The sequence below is a fragment of the Carcharodon carcharias genome, chromosome 16, assembly GCF_017639515.1.
Source record: "Carcharodon carcharias isolate sCarCar2 chromosome 16, sCarCar2.pri, whole genome shotgun sequence".
Lineage (NCBI taxonomy): Eukaryota > Metazoa > Chordata > Chondrichthyes > Lamniformes > Lamnidae > Carcharodon > Carcharodon carcharias.
The window spans coordinates 68,421,943-68,439,547 of record NC_054482.1 but is presented as its reverse complement, the minus strand read 5'-3'; the positions used below and the strand labels follow the sequence as shown (position 1 = coordinate 68,439,547).

Sequence of the window (17,605 nt, the reverse complement as noted above, 5' to 3'; positions counted from 1 at the left end):
GTTTATGTTGAACTTGTATAAGACATTAGTTCAACTTCAGCTGAAATGTTGCATCCAGTTCTGGGTGCTGCACTTTAGGAAAGATGTAAAGGCATTGGAGAGTGTGCAGAAAAAGGTTCATAAGAATGGTTCCAGGGATGAAGAGCTTCAGTTATGTAGATTGGAGAAGCTGGGACTGCCTTCGTTGAAGAGAAGGCTGAGAGGAAATTTGATAGAGGTATTCGAAATCAAGGAGGGTCTGGACAGAGTAGATAAAGGGCAACTGTTCCTACTCGTGAAAGGATCGAGAATGAGAGGACACAGGATTAAAGTAATTGGCAAAAGAAGCAAGAGCAACATAAGAAAATAATTTTTCACACAGCAAATGGTTACGATCTGGAATGTACTGCCTGAGAGTATAGTGAAGGAAGGTTTAATCGAAGCATTCAAAAGAGAATTAGACTGTTATCTGAAAAGGAAGAATGTGCAGGGTTACAGGAAGGCAGTGGAGAAAGGTACTAGGCACTTTTAAAAAATTCATTCATGGGATGTGGGCGTCGCTGGCTAGACCAGCATTTATTGCCCATCCCTAATTGCCCTTGAGAAGGTGGTGGTAAATTGCCTTCTTGAACCGCTACAGTCCATGTGCTGTAGGTACGCCAACAGTGCTGTTAGGGAGGGATGAAGTTCCAGGATTTTGACCCAGCAACAGTGAAGGAACGTTGATATTTTTTCCAAGTCAGGAGGGTGAGAGGCTTGGAGGGGAACATCCAGACTGTGGAGTTCCCATGTGTCTGCTGCCCTTGTCCTTCTGGCTGGTAGCGGTCGTGGGTTTGTAAGCTGCTGCCTAAGGAGACTTGGTGAAGTCCTGCAATATATCTTGTAGGTGATGCACATTGCTACCACTGAGAGTCGGTAGTGGGGGGAATGAATGTTTTTGGATGGGGTGCCAATCAAGTGGGCTGCTTTTTCCTGGATGGTGTCAAGCTTCTTGAATGTTGTTGGAGCTGCACTCATCCAGGCAAGTGAAGAGTATTCTATCATACTCCTGACTTGCGCCTTGCAGATGGTAGACAGGCTTTTGTGGAGTCAGGAGGCGAGTTACTCCCCACAGGATTCCAAGCCTCTGGCCTGTTTTTGTAGGCACAGTATTTATATGGCTAGTCTAGTTCAGTTTCTGGTCAATGGTGAGCTCCCTAGGATGTTGATAGTGGGGGATTCAGCAATGGTAATGCCACTGAATGTCAAGGAGCGATGGTTAAATTTTTTCTTATTGGAGATAGTCATTGCCTGGGCACTTGTGTGGCACAAATGTTACTTGCCGCTTGTCAGCCCAAGCCTGGATATTGTCCAAATCTTGCTGCATTTGGGCACAGACTGCTTCAGTATCTGAGGAGTCCCAAATGGTGCTGAATATTGTGCAATCATCAGTGAACATCCCCACTTCCGATCTTATGATGGAAGGAAGGTCATTGATGAAACAGCTGAAGATGGTCGGGCCTCGGACGCTACCTGGGGAACTCCTGCAATGATGTCCTAGAACGGAGATGACTGACCTCCAACCACAATCATTTTCCTTTGTGCCAGGTATGGCTCCAAAGAGCAGAGAGTTTTCCCCCCGATTCCCAATGACTCCAGTTTTGCTAGGGCTCCTTAATACCACACTCAGTCAAATTTCCTTGATGTCAGGGCAGTGATTCTCATCTCACCTCTGGAGTTCCGCTCTTTTGTCCATATGGCTGGTCCAGTTAAGTTTCTAGTCAATGGTGGCCCCCAGGATGTTGATGTTGGGGGTTCCAGCGATGGTAATACATTGAACATCAAGGAAAGATGCTCAGATTCTCTCTTATTGTCTGGACTTATTGTCTGGCAAAAATATTACTTGCTACTTATCAGGCCAAGCCTGAATTTTGCCCAGGCCTTGCTGCAAACACACATGGACTGCTTCAGTATCTGAGGAGTTGCGAATAGTGCTAGACACTGCACAATTATCAGTGAACATCCCACTCCAGACCTTATGATGGAGGGAAGGTCATTGATGGAGCAGCTGTGAATGGTTGGGCCTACAACACTGCCCTGAGGACCTTCTGCTGTGATGTTCTGGAGCTGAGAAGATTGGCTTCTAACAATCATCACCAACTTCCTTTGTGTTAGGTATGACTCCAACTAATGAAGAGTTTTCCCCATGGTTCCCATTGACTCCAGTTTTGCTAAAACTCTGAAATGCCGCACTCAGTCAAATGCTGCCTTGATGTAAAGGGAAGTAATTCTCAACTCAACTCTTTTTCCATGTTTGGACCCAGGCTGTAATGAGGACTGAAGCTGAGTAACCCTGGCAGAACCCAAACTGAGCATCTGTAAACAGGTTATTCTGAGTAGGTGCCACTTGATAGAACATGTTGGCAACAGTGCTATTACTTAGCTGATGATAGAGTAGATTGGTAATTAGCCAGATTGGATTTGTCCAGCTTTTGTGGACAGGAAATAGCAAGGCAACTTTCCACAATGTTGGGAAGCAATGTTTGTTTGTGTTGTAGATGTACTTGAACAGTGTGGTTAAAGGCCTGGCTAGTTCTGGAGCACAAGTCTTTAGTACTATTCCAAGAATGTTGTCAGGCCTTTGCTGTATCTAGTGCATTGGGAAAGGGGAAATCATTCTTTTGAGATCACCAGATCTTTGTGGACAGCTTTCTTCAAGAGCAGCAGCGAGCACCGATGTTTTGTCTCTAACTGCAAAATCCAGCCCAAGGTATTTCAGATGATTAGTACAGGACTTTTACATAAATGTTTAGAAAATACTACTGGAAACATAGAATATACCAAATTTACTCTCATGACATTCCTCTGCCTACTTAAGCAGCAGTTTTAGCATTCATCCACTGAAAGTGATTCTGAGGGTCATTCTGAGGGTTTTTTTCCGATAGAAATGTCCATTCAATTACCTCATTGCTACAATCGAAGAAAAGGACAAATTTCACATCAGCATCTTTATCCATTTTCTTGTTCCAGCCTTCAAGGTTGTCCGTATTTCTCGGAAATCCATCAATGAGAAACTTGTTCTTCATGGCATCTTGTGCCATTGTCTCATCCATTGCCTGCAAAATAAGCCAGAAATATAATGCCAACATTTTGTTGAATTAAATTCCTGCAAGCATTTTTAAATATTAAACTAATATCAAAATGATATTAAGTGGGGTCAGGTCAATTGGACAGTTAGACAGGATTTCAGAAAAGTGTTAAAATGGAATTAATTGGGAAAATCCAAACATTGAATGGAAATCTTCATTGGGTCAAACAATCAGTATCAGATCCAAATCATGTCTGCCCAGGAGTGATGGACATAGCTTCAAAATATTTAGCAAGATTCTTTCATTGTTTAATTACAAAGAAAATGCAATTCAAACAGTCATTTGGTAGTACAGAACTTGAATTGTGCTGAAAAGGGAGACATGTTGCCAAAGGTTTTTGTCTTGTACTTATCAGGTCAAACGATGTCAAATGATCACAACAATTTATACTTCAGGAGAAAAAGGTGATGATTGGTTTGCAAGTCGACTTGGATACGCAGAGGTGTTGCCATGGATAAAGCTACAGGGAACTGTAGGCTCCACAAGCTCCCAGGTAACTGAAAAAGGCACAAAGCTTTAACACATTCCCCTTGTTTGCAGAGAATGGGTCCCTGCACATGAACATTCCCTTCCTCATAACTCTTTCGAGTACAAACCCGTTCCCATCTGTTTCAGATGAAGTCACATTGTTTCCCATTGTGAGATTTGAGCTCTTGATACTCTTTTGAGTAAACCTGTTTCCATCTGTTTCAGATGAAGTTACATTGTTTCATAGTTTGCCATTGTGAGATTTGAACTCTTGTTCTTGGGGTTACAAACCCAGTACCATAACCACTTGGCTATTTAGGCCAAGCCTTTTTAAAGAACACATAGGTGTTCTTGTTTTTGTTTTACATTGTTTCATAGTTTGCCATTGTGAGATTTGAACTCTTGATCTTAGGGTTACAAACCCAGTACCATAACCACTTGGCTATTTAGGCCAAGCTTCCCTTCCTCATTGTTTCATAGTTCGCCATTGTGAGATTTGAACTCTTGATCTTGGGGTTACAAGCCCAGTACCATAACCACTTGGCTATTTAGGCCAAGCTTCATAGTTTGCCATTGTGAGATTTGAATTCTTGATTTTGGGGTTACAAACCCAGTACCATAACCACTTGGCTATTTAGGCCAAGCCTTTTTAAAGAACACATAGGTGTTCTTGTTTTTGTTTTACATTGTTTCATAGTTTGCCATTGTGAGATTTGAACTCTTGATCTTAGGGTTACAAACCCAGTACCATAACCACTTGGCTATTTAGGCCAAGCTTCCCTTCCTCATTGTTTCATAGTTCGCCATTGTGAGATTTGAACTCTTGATCTTGGGGTTACAAGCCCAGTACCATAACCACTTGGCTATTTAGGCCAAGCTTCATAGTTTGCCATTGTGAGATTTGAATTCTTGATACTCTTTTGAGTAAACCTGTTTCCATCTGTTTCAGATGAAGTTACATTGTTTCATAGTTTGCCATTGTGAGATTTGAACTCTTGATAATCTTTTAAATCTTTCGAGTACAAACCCGTTTCCATCTGTTTCAGATGAAGTTACATTGTTTCATAGTTTGCTATTGTGAGATTTGAACTCTTGATCTTGGGGTTACAAACCCAGTACCATAACCACTTGGCTATTTAAGCCAAGCATAATGTTTCTTGGTCACCTGTAACAGTTTTCAACCTTGTAACTCTTTCGAGTACAAACCCTTTTCCATCTGTTTCAGATGAAGTTACATTGTTTCATAGTTTGCCATTGTGAGATTTGAACTTTTGATCTTGGGGTTACAAACCCAGTACCATAACCACTTGGCTATTTAGGCCAAGCCTTTTTAAAGAACACATAGGTGTTCTTGTTTTTGTTTTACATTGTTTCATAGTTTGCCATTGTGAGATTTGAACTCTTGATCTTAGGGTTACAAACCCAGTACCATAACCACTTGGCTATTTAGGCCAAGCTTCCCTTCCTCATTGTTTCATAGTTTGCCATTGTGAGATTTGAACTCTTGATCTTGGGGTTACAAACCCAGTACCATAACCACTTGGCTATTTAGGCCAAGCTTCCCTTCCTCATTGTTTCATAGTTCGCCATTGTGAGATTTGAACTCTTGATCTTAGGGTTACAAACCCAGTACCATAACCACTTGGCTATTTAGGCCAAGCTTCCCTTCCTCATTGTTTCATAGTTCGCCATTGTGAGATTTGAACTCTTGATCTTGGGGTTACAAGCCCAGTACCATAACCACTTGGCTATTTAGGCCAAGCTTCATAGTTTGCCATTGTGAGATTTGAATTCTTGATTTTGGGGTTACAAACCCAGTACCATAACCACTTGGCTATTTAGGCCAAGCTTCCCTTCCTCATAATGTATGCTGCTTTCAGCAAGTGCAATGAGCCACGTTACAAGCCCAATCATCTCAAATTGGCTGCTAGTATATCCATCAGCACACTTAGGACAGCTCAGTATGTGCCGGCCAAACACGGAACCATATCCAACAATGGATGTTCCATTCTAAACCCTGCAAACGCAGGCCAGCCAAACACAGCCTGTACTCCACCCACCATGAACAACCAAAGGAACACGCTGTCCAACCAGACCAGTCAACCACTTCAGTTGCTTGTGGTGGGTCGAGTGCAGGTCATGCTCGGCTAGCCCACGCTCACAGGGCCCAGAACAGAACCCCTGCAGTTGGATGTGATTCCACGGTTGGGTAGCACTTGTTGAAAAGTCCTGAGTGTGCTCATTGGCTACACCAGCAGCTAATTTGAGATTGTTGATCAAGCTCATGGCATGGGTCATGTGCACTTGCTGGAAGTGACATACTTTCATACACAGCGACCCATTCTCTGCAAACATGTGGTCGAGCTTTGTGTTTTTTTTTCAAATTTCTTGGAGTTTGTGGAGCCTATAGTTCCCTGCTGCTTTCTCCATGGCAATGCCTTGGCCAGAGCTGACTTGCCAACCAATCAGTGCACTTTTCTCCTGTAATATAAATTGTTGTGACTGTTTGAAACGCATTCTTGCGTTTGTCCTGATGAGTGCAAGAAAAAAAGCTGCAGCAAAATGTCTCTCTTTTCGGCAATAAAACATAATTCTTAAAGTAAACAAGAACAAGAACATACACCCTTAACATAATCTGCATGAGTATAATTCTGCCACTATTAGACTGTAAGACCATAAGACATAGGAGCAGAAATTAGGCCATTTGGCCCATCGAGTCTGCTCCGCCATTCAATCATGGCTGATAGGTTTCTCAACCCCATTCTCCCGCCTTCTCCCTGTAACCTTTGATCCCCTTACCAATCAAGAACCTATCTACCTTGGTCTTAAATACACTCAATGACCTGGCCTCCACAACCTTCTGTGGCAATGAATTCCATAGATTCACCACTCTCTGGTTAAAGAAATTTCTCCTCATCTCTGTTCTAAAAGGTCTTCCCTTTACTCTGAGGCTGTGCCCTCAGGTCCTAGTCTCTCCTACAAATGGAAACATCTTCCCCACATCCACTCTATCCAGGCCTTTCAGTATTCTGTAAGTTTCAATCAGACCCCCCCTCATCCTTCTAAACTCCATTGAGTATAGACCCAGAGTCCTCAAACGTTCCTCATATGTTAAGCCTTTCATTCCTGGGATCATTCTCGTGAACCTCCTCTGGACCCTCTCCAGGGCCAGCACATCCTTCCTGAGATATGGGGCCCAAAATTGCACACAATATTCTAAATGTGGTCTGACCAGAACCTTATAAAGCCTCAGCAGCACATCCCTGCTTTTATATTCTAGTCCTCTCGAAATAAATGCCAACGTTGCATTTGCCTTCCTAACTACCGACTCAAACTCCAAGTTAACCTTAAGAGAATCCTGGACTAGGACTCCCAAGTCCTTTTGCCCTCCAGACTTCTAAATTCTCTCCCCATTTAGAAAATAGTCTATGCCTCTATTCTTCCTACCAAAGTGCATGACCTCACACTTCCCCACGTTGCATTCCATCTGCCACTTCTTTGCTCATTCTCCTAACCTGTCCAAATCCTTCTGCAGTCTCCCCACCTCCTCAATAATACCTGTCCCTCCACCTATCTTTGTATCATCTGCGAACTTAGCCAGGATGCCCTCAGTTCCTTCATCTAGATTATTAATGTATAAAGTGAAAAGTTGTGGTCCCAACACTGACCCCTGCGGAACTCCACTAGTCACTGGCCGCAATCCTGAGAAGGACCCCCTTATCCCCACTCTCTGCCTCTTGCCAGACAGCCAATCTTCTATCCATGCTAGTACCTTGCCTCTAACACCATGGGCTCTTATCTTACTGAGCAGCCTCCAGTGCGGCACCTTGTCAAAGGCCTTCTGGAAGTCCAAGTAGATAATATCCATTGGCTCTCCTTTGTCTAACTACTCGTTAACTCCTCAAAGAATTCTAACAAATTTGTCAGGCATGACCTCCCCTTGATGAAACCATGCTGACTTTGCCTGATTTTACCATGCACTTCCAAGTATTCTGAAATCTCAACCTTAATAATGGACTCTAAAATCTTACCAACGACCGAGGTCAGGCTAATTGGCCTGTAATTTCCCGTCTTTTGTCTCAATCCCTTCTTAAACAGGGGGTTTACATCAAGGTAACTGGTTAATTACCAGGCTGGCGCCTCTGATGCAATATAAAAAGGGAGTGGCAGCATTGCTACTTATATTTAACTTAAAAATTCCTGAAGAATGAAGTCTGCAATGGGTATATAGTTAGTTTGATGAGTCATAAAAGATATCCAGACATGGAAGAATACTATTGGATCAGTACTGATTGTAGAGCACAGTCAAGATACCAGATGAAGTAATAAGGTTGTATAATAAATTACATCTTTAGGGCCCACTGTATATTTTGTAAAGTACGTACTCATACTACAATTGTTTCAGTACACTTTCTTGGGAAGAGATGGCAGTTAAGTAAAATAGACATTGTATGACAGTTATGAAGATCAGAAATAGAAATAATGTGCCAAATTAATTAATTTTAACCACCAAAAATGGTTATTGCTAAGTTAGATCAGGAAGGAGGAAAAGGATCATGCATCTTGAATAATACTACTACAGCCACATTTCAGGAATTTCCCATCAAAACATCTTATTAAAAATGAAAGCAAAATACTGCGGATGCTGGAAATCTGAAACAAAAACAAAAATTGCTGGAAAAACTCAGCAGGTCTGACAACATCTGTGGAGAGGAAGACTGAGTTAACGTTTCGAGTCCGTATGACTCTTCATCAGAACTAAAGAGAAATAGAAATATGGTGAAATATAAGCTGTTTAAGGGGGGTGGAACAGCTGGAGCTAGATAGAGAGCCAGCGATAGGTGGAGGCAATGGAGAGATTGCCAAAGATGTCATAAACAAAAGGTTAAGGGAGTGTTGACGGTAGTGATATTAGCTAAAGGATGTGCTAATGGTGCACCTTCTGCGGTTGCATGGGAAGGTGCCGTGGGAGGAGGTTGAGGCGTAGGGGGTGATGAAGGAGTGGACCAGGGTGTCCTGGAGGGAACGGTCCCCACGGAATGCTGATGGGGGGGGCGGTGATAGGAAGATGCGTTTGTTGGTGGCATCATTTTGGGGTTTCCACTCCAGCACCTTCCCATGCAACCTCAGAAGGTGCAACACCTGCTCCTTTCTTCCCCCCTCCTCACTGTCCAAATGTCCAAACACTCCTTTCAAGTGAAGCAGCACTTCACTTGCACTTCTCTCAATTTAGTCTACCGTATTCGCTGCTCCCAATGCCGTCTCCTCTACATTGAAGAGACCAAACACAGACTGGGTAACCGTTTTGCGGAACACTTTTGGTCTGTCCGCAAGCATGACCCAGACCTCCCTGTCGGCTTGCCATTTCAACACACCACCCTGCTCTCATGCCCACATGTCCGTCCTTGGCCTGCTGCAATGTTCTAGTGAAGCTCAACGCAAACTGGAGGAAGAGCACCTCATCTTCTGATTAGGCACTTTCCAGCTTTCTGGACTTAACATTGAGTTCAACAACTTCAGATCATGAACTCTCTCCTCCATCCTCACCCCCTTTTTGATCCCCTTTTTTCTAATAATTATTATATATTTTTATATCTACATTTTTCTTTTCCCACCTACTTCTATTATTATTTTAAAAATTTATTTCCATCCATTGTTTTATCTCCATCCTTTAGCCTACTTCAATCCCTTCCCCCCACCCCACCCCCACTAGGGCCAACTGTCACTTGCTCATCCTTTCTACCCTTAATGTCACCATTAGCACATCCTTTAGCTAATATCATTACCGTCAACACCCCTTTGACCTTTTGCTTATGACATCTTTGGCAATCGCTCCTTTGCCTCCACCTATCACTGGCCCTCTATCCAGCTCCACCTGTCCCACCTCCATTAAACAGCTTATATCAACCACATTTCTATTTCTCTTTAGTTCTGATGAAGAGTCATACGGACTCGAATCGTTAACTCAGCCTTCCGCTCCACAGATGCTGTCAGACCTGCTGAGTTTTTCCAGCAATTTTTGTTTTTATTAAAAATGAGAACTGCACATTTAACAATTTGTCCTACTAAATTAGTTTTATCTGAATTAAACTGTCATGATTTTAAGTATTTATCAAGTTCCATTTAAAATGAAGCAGAAATATTCTTTTGGAAAGGAGTTGCGTATTCAATATTCTTTTGGAATGGAGTTGTGTTTGTAATTTTAGGAATACAAGAAAAGTGAAGCAATTGGTTCAGCTGTTCTAAAGCTTGTTTTTCCTCCCACAGCAGCTTTTGTAATATAGTTATTGCTAAGTTATATCAGGAAGGGGGAAAAGGATCATGCGTCATGAATAATGTAACAGAATGCTCCATCTGTCTATTGACAACAAGCCCTGGCCCCAAACAAATAAGAATGTTGTGCGCTTTTCATAACAAGTCAGTAATTCTTTTACAAGTGATTATAGTACAGAGACATTCTTCAACAAAGATAAAGACATTACAAACAGGATCCACTGTACATATCCAGCATGTTACCAACACCACCTGGCAATATTTCATGAGCTTGCTATAGACTTTCATTTTAGTTACAATGTTTTTTTTAGAAAAATCATCACAGATGATAAAGCAATGGACAGAAAGCTTTATAAAAGGGAAGTTGTCTGACTTCACAGAAAGCTCAGATCTACAGCACAATTAAAGAGCATCAACTTGCCACAAACTTCTGCCAAGAATCCCAAAATGTCCTTGTTGGATTCAGCAAAGAAAGCTAATGAGAATCATTTCAGGAATTCAATGTGCTGAAATATTACTTCTTTTCAGGTTGTCAAAAGTTGGCTTACCCTTTTAATGAGGCTAATAGTTATTTCCACTGGGACAATTTTTCCATCTTTAATGTAACTGTCAATCAGTTCTCCATACTGAGTGGCTTCTTTGCCTCGTTCAGCACGAAGTAGATCACCAGCAGACAAGTGAGTGTATCCATATTTCTGCACAACATTAACAAAAAAGTGATTACAAGTTTTAATACAATTATGAACTAAGATAGTGAAAATTCGGTGAACTTAATTTTCAAATTCTTGTGGTATTAAAGTGCTAGATTATGTGCAAGATGTTTTCCAGAGCTCACTAAGATGCATTTTTTACTCACTGCAATTGCCATAAAATCTAACCCAAGCTACACTCATCATTCATTTGCAGCTAAATATTTATCTACTGTGATCATGATAAAATGCTATTCAGAACATTTTTTTTCAGAATGTATGCTGCTTAAATATAACCTTAGCAGTATGTTGTAAAAATGGACACAGTCCTCAATTTTAACCTAGTCAATCTCCTGAGGCGTTGCATATGGGAAAATTGAGACTAAATGTAATTTTGAAGTGAAGCAAGATTAGAGGGCAGGGAATAATTGAAGTAGGGCTTGCAGACACAATTTAGTGCCCATTTTAAAGTTATACATTATGTCTGTATTTTCATACTTTCATTATAAATTTCTACTCTGTCATGTTTGATCCTCCAACTCAACAGACTGTGGATCAAGCCTATGTGGTTTAGCCTCACACTAAGCCAAGAGACACCAAGCTTAATGTAATAACATGCCAAAATTACTTTGAAATAGTATTTGTAAAGTTTGATTAAAAGTTTTGTATAATTAAGTTCTAACTAGATTTTCTTAAACAGTGCCAAAAATGTATAAAACTTTACTTGGACCATTGTTTGGTGTTTGAACTGTCTGCAAAATTAAAGCAATGCACCCTTAAATGACAAGAGTGTACTTTTGCCTCACCTATACATTGTACGTTCACTCAGAAATGCGAATGAACCCATTTATTCAACTGAAAAATCAATTATTCTTGAACATGGGCAAGTCCAGCATTTATTGCCCATCCCTAGTTGCTCTAAATTAGATACAACTGAGTGGCTTGTTAGGGTGCTACAGAGGGCAGTCAAGAGTCAACCACATCAGTTTGGGACTGGAGTCAAATATTGGCCAGATCAGGTAAGGATGGCAGGTTCCCTTTCCTAAAGGATATTAGTGAACTAATTGGGTTTTCACAATCCAACAACATCGTGACAAACTTTTCACTGACACAACAATTTGTATTATGTAGCGCTTTTAACATAAGAAAACATCTCAAGGCACTTCCCAGGAGAGGTAAAAAGCAAAATTTGACACCAAGCCACATAAGGAGATATTAGGGCAGATAACTCAAAAGCTTGGTAGATTTTAAGTAGATTTTAAAGAGTGCCTAAAGGGGTAGAGAGATATAAAAAGGCGAAGAGGTTTAGGGAGGGAATCCTAGAGCTTAGGGCATTGGCATGTGAAGGCAGAGCCACCAGTAGTGGAGCAATTAAAATCAGAATTGCTGAAGAGGTCAGAATGGATGAGTTGAGGCAGGGACAGAGACGATGATCCGGAAGTGGTCTTGGTGATGGCGTGGATATTTGACCGGAAGCTCATCTTAGGTTAAATGTGACACCAAGTTTGCAAACAGGTTGGTTCAGTCTCAGGCAGTTACTGGACACAAGGATGGAGTCAATGACTAGGGAATGGAGTTTGTCGTGGGGACCAAAGACAATGGATTCAGTTTTCTCAATATTTAATTGGAGAAAATTTCTATTCATTTAGTATTAGATGTTGGACAACCAGTCCAATTAGACAAGGACATTTTAGACACCAACTTTTCATTTCCAGATTTAAAAAATATGAAATCTGGCTCAGTACCTTCCACTGCTAGTGTGTTTAATTTAAGGGGAGAAATCTTCAGTCAGAAACCCCTAAAATGTTTATCAAAAGGCATATTTATGTCTGGAAGTTAAAAATATGAAAAGACATTAAAAATACACCCTCAAAATGTGAAAACACATTCACAATTTTCTCCCTAAAATAAGAACTCCTACTGAACTATCCCACATACAAAAAATGCACTTTTGCCTTTTTAAAGAATACAAAAGTGTGAAATTGAATTTGCAAAGAACTTAGTTGTCATAATTTTGCTATGAATTAATGTTCTCTTTAGTACATGTTCATAGAATTAAAAGCATCCATTTTTAGAAAATCTGTTGACTGAAAATGTTATTAAATTGGCAAACGAGCTTTCACTTTTGGTTTTTCTATAGATTATTTAATCTCAAAATATAAAGGCAATTTTCAAATTATAGGTAAAAGATTCCAGGTGAAACTGCAATTCACTTATACTTTCAATTTAGTACTGTATACTGCATTGGCCACTCAGAATCTGAGAAGGGGTCTCTTCCATATTGGGGGAACCCAACTCAGATAGCTAATTCTCTGCTCCACTCTCAACCTGAGTTCTTCATCCACAGCCTCCTTCTTACATTGTTCCAAGAAGCTCAATGAAAGCTGGAGGAATAGCACCTCATCTTCCAATTAGGCACACAGCCTTCCAGGCTTAATATCGAGTTCAGCCATTTCAGATCATAATCTGTCCCCACCCCCCATTTTTTTCAGGCAGCAGCTGAGGGTAATGCTTCTATTAATAGCATTGATACCTTCTCTAGATCAATCTTTACTTATGTCATTACCATAGCTTTGCCTTTCGCTATCACTCCTTTTGCCATTTAATCGCTCCTGCCTTTCACCCTATCACAGGCCTGTGCATTTATTTTCTCCCCCTTTTCCTGCTATTGTAATTGCTTAAAACCTGTTCATCTCCAGCCATTTCCAGTTCTGTCGAAATGTCATTGATCTGATACGTTAACTCACTGCAGATGCGGAGTATTCACAGCATTTTCTGATTTATTCCAAATTATACAGACCGATTCATTTTATATAAAGATTAAATGTTTAAAAAACTTCCTACCTAAATCCTATCCATCCCATTCCATTTGCATCAGTCTCGGTCACGTCCTTCCCTGACAAAATGTTGATTTGTTAAAGGCCTCAGCTGCACTTTTAAAAATTAGTCACATCGACCCCACATTAACATTAAGACTCAAATCTCCCCCACTGAGATCAAACAGGTTTCCGACTGAATGACCAGTTCCACTTTACTCTTGAGTGAGTAGTCCGGTTACATGCATTGCTCTGGCCCCAGGGCTGCTCTCCCTCCGGCTCTAGGGACTCGCTATATATGATTTTCAACCCACCTTGACGATTTTGACGCACTGGGTCCCTTTCCCGGCTCCTGGCCCACCGAGGACAAAAACCACTTTGGGCTTCATCATCAGCAACTTCCAGACCAAAGCTCGCCAACAAGAAATAACCATACACCAACACCAGCCCGACTCTTCCTCACTTCTCCCGCCGATAAAGCTGAGATATACTTTAAAAAACCCAGAAATCTGCAATCAGTCGGCCACCTTCTTCCTCCTCTGCAGTCCACACAACCGCCTTCTGACACAAATCACTCGACGGAACGACTGCTTCCGGGTATGAGCTGCACGCAAGCAAGCAAGCTTTGTTCAGTTTAGGGCAAAATGAAAGGTTGAGATTAAGAAGCTTTTTGAAATTTACAAACAATATCAGTTTTAAAACAACAATATTATGGTTAAAATGAAATCAATGTTATTTTCAAAAATCACCACGTGGAATACCTTTCTAAAGCATTACTTGGTTACTCTCCAAGAATTGCACTGGAGTTTATGAGGATACACAGGGCATTGGTGAGACCGCACCTCAAATACTGTCTGCACTTTTGGTCTCCTTTTTTAAGAAATGATATAAATGCATTGAAGGCGGTCCAAAGGAGGTTTACTAGATTGATAAAAACAAAAAACTGTGGCTGCTAGAAATCCAAAACAAAAACAGAAACAGAAATACCTGGAAAAACTCAGCAGGTCTGGCAGCATCGGCGGAGAAGAGTACAGTTGACGTTTCGAGTCCTCGTGACCCTTCAACAGAACGAAGTAAAATTAGGAAAGGGTGAAGTATAAGCTGGTTGGGGGGGGGTGGGGTGCATTGTTGGGACAAGCAGCCAGTGGAGTCACTGGAGGAGATAACCAAAAGCTGTCACAGACAATAGAACAAAGAGATGTTGAAGGTGGTGATATTATCTAAAAGAATGTGCTAATTAAGAGTATAAGACAGGACAGATAAGGTACAGATAGCTCTAGTGGGGTTGGGGGAATGGTAAAAGGTGGAAATACATTTAAAATTAGTGGAAATTGGTGGGAAAAGAAAAAGTCTATATAAATTATTGAAAAAACAAAAAGGAGGGGGAAGAAACGGGAAGGGGGTGTGGATGGAGGAGAGAGTTCAAGATCTAAAATTGTTGAACTCAATATTCAGTCCAGAAGGCTGTAAAGTGCCTAGTCGGAAGATGAGGTGCTGTTCCTCCAGTTTGCATTGAGCTTCACTGGAACAATGCAGCAAGCCAGGACAGACGTGAGGAAGAGAGCAGGGTGGAGTGCTCACTTTCTCCAAATAAAAGGTGTAGCTATGGGTACCCGCATGGGCCCCAGCTATGCCTGTCTCTTTATGGGGTATGTGGAACATTCCTAGTTCCAGTCCTACTCCGGCCCCCTCTCACAACTCTTTCTCCGGTACATTGATGATTATTTCAGTGATGCTTCATGCTCTCGTCGGGACCTGGAAAAATTTATTAATTTTGCTTCCAATCTCTGCCCCTCCATCATTTTCACATGGTCCATCTCTGACACTTCCCTTCCCTTCCTTGACTTCTCTGTCTCAGTTTCTGGTGATAGACTGTCCACCAATATCCATTACAAACCTACCGACTCCCACAGCTACCTCGACTACAGCTCCTCACACCCCACTTCCTGTAAGGACTCCATCCCATTCTCTCAGTTACTTCGCCTCCGTCGCATCTGTTCTGATAATGCTACTTTCAAAAATAGTTCCTCTGACATGTCTTCCTTAACCGAGGTTTTCCACCTACGGTAGTTGACAGGGCCCTCAACTATGTCCGGCCCATCTCCCGTGCATCCGCCCTCATGCCTTCTCCTCCCTCCCAGAAACATGAAAGGGTCCCCCTTATCCTCACTTATCACCCCACCAGCCTCCGCATTCAAAGGATCCCGCCATTTCCGCCAACTCCAGCATGATGCCACCACCCAACACATCTTCCCTTCACACACCCCCCACCCCCGGCGGCATTCTGTAGAGAACGTTTCCTCCATGACACCCTGGTCCACTCCTCCATCACCCCCTACTCCTCCTCCCACGGCACCTCCCCATGCAAACGCAGATGATGCAATACCTGCCTTTTCACTTCCTCTCTCCTCACCGTCCAAGGGCCCAAACACTCCTTTCAAGTGAAGCAGCATTTCACTTGCACTTCCCCCAACTTAGTCTATTGCATTCGTTGCTCCCAATGCGGTTTTCTCTACATTGGAGAGACCAAACGCAGACTGGGTGACCACTTTGCAGAACACCTTCGGTCTGTCCGCAAGAATGACCCAGACCTCCCTGTCGCTTGCCATTTCAACACTTCACCTTGCTCTCTTGCCCACATGTCTGTCCTTGGCTTGCTGCATTGTTCCGGTGAAGCTCAACGCAAACTGGAGCAACAGCACCTCATCTTCCAACTAGGCACTTTACAGCTTTCTGGACTGAATACTGAGTTCACCAATTTTAGATCTTGAACTCTCTCCTCCTTCCCCACCCCCTTCCTGTTTCTTCCTCCTCCTTTTTGTTTTGTCCAATAATTTATATAGATTTTTTCTTTTCCTACCTATTTCCACTCATTTTAAATGTATTTCCACTCATTTTAAATTTATTTCTACCATTGTTTATTTCTACCTTTTAGTATTCCCCCATCCCCACTAGAGCTACCTGTACCTTATCTGTCCGTCTTATACTCTTAATTAGCACATTCTTTTAGATAATATCACCACCTTCAACACCTCTTTGTTCTTTTGTCTGTGACAGCTTTCGGTTATCTCCTATCACTGGCTGCTTGTCCCAACAAACCCCTCTCCCCCTTAAACCAGCTTATATTTCACCCGTTTCCTAATTTTACTTAGTTCTGTTGAAGGGTCATGAGGACTCGAAACGTCAACTGTTCTCCTCTCCACCGATGCTGCCAGACCTGCTGAGTTTTTCCAGGTATTTCTGTTTCTGTTTTTGTTTACTAGATTGATACCTGGAATGAGTGGGTTGTCTTATGAGGAAAGGTTGGACAGACTGGGCGTGTTTCCACTGGAGTTTAGAAGAGTGAGGGGTGATTTGATTGAAGTATACAAGATCCTGAATAGCCTTGACAAGTTAGACGTTGAGAGGATGTTTCCTCGTGTGGGTAAGTCCAGAAATTAGGGGTCATCCTTTTAGGCTGGAGGTGAGAATTTTTTTCTCTCAGTTGTGCAACTTTGGAACTCTGCCTCAGAAGATGGTGGAAGTGGGGTCATTGAATATTTTTAAGGCACAGGTACATAGATTACTGTTAGGCAAGGAAATCAAAGATTATCGGGGTTAAATTGCAATGTGGAAACCGAAACACAAGAAGTTCAGCCATGATCTTATTGAATGGCGGAGAAGGCTTGAGGGGCTGAATGTCTACTCCTGTGCCTATTTCTTAGGTTGTTAAGAGATTTCCCCCAGACTGTCACATTATCTCAATAGAAAAATTTCTCACTCCTCCATCCAGCCTGTCCTACACATAACTGCCTTGTTCATCACACTCCCACACCATACAAAAGCCATGTAATCTCCAAGGGATAGATAAAAAAAGCTAAAACCCAAGGTTAATTAGGAAAAAAACATGGAAAATTCCTCTCCAACTCTCTTGGTCAAATAGAAATAGTTCATGAGACCGCTCTGGTCCTAATTAATGTCACATAGTACCTAATCTTTATCCCAGGTGAGCTCAGCAAAAGATCCAGCTTGAATAAACTCAGCGAATCCCTGCATGAGCCAGCCGCCTGTTCCATATCCTGACAAACAAATCACCTCATAATATATAAACTAGTTTGTTAGTTTTTTTGTCATTCACAGGGTTTGGGCATCACTAGCAAGGCCAGCATTTACTGCCCATCCCCAATTGTCCTTGAGAATGTGACAGTGACTCGCCTTCTTGAGCCACTGTGTGGTAAAGGTACTTCCATGGTACTGTCAGGAAGTTCCAGGA

General features: G+C 41.9%; 2 protein-coding genes across 2 annotated transcripts in view; one reads left to right on the top strand and one right to left on the bottom strand.

Annotated features, from left to right (window-relative positions):
- Positions 1-14,129, bottom strand: part of cmpk (cytidylate kinase) — a 30,020-nt gene extending 15,891 nt beyond the window's left edge. The window contains exons 1-4 of the mRNA XM_041207775.1: positions 14,115-14,129; positions 13,668-13,957; positions 10,397-10,543; positions 2,922-3,074 (exon numbers count right to left, since the gene is read on the bottom strand). Of these exons, the coding sequence (XP_041063709.1) occupies positions 2,922-3,074; positions 10,397-10,543; positions 13,668-13,787 (420 nt within the window). The 5' untranslated portion in view covers positions 13,788-13,957; positions 14,115-14,129. The remainder of the gene's footprint in view (positions 1-2,921; positions 3,075-10,396; positions 10,544-13,667; positions 13,958-14,114) is intronic.
- Positions 14,130-14,146: 17 nt separating this feature from the next.
- stil (STIL centriolar assembly protein) overlaps positions 14,147-17,605 on the top strand; it is a 94,404-nt gene continuing 90,945 nt past the window's right edge. Inside the window, exon 1 of the mRNA XM_041207773.1 lies at positions 14,147-14,183. The gene's annotated coding sequence lies outside the window, so the exon portion shown is untranslated. The remainder of the gene's footprint in view (positions 14,184-17,605) is intronic.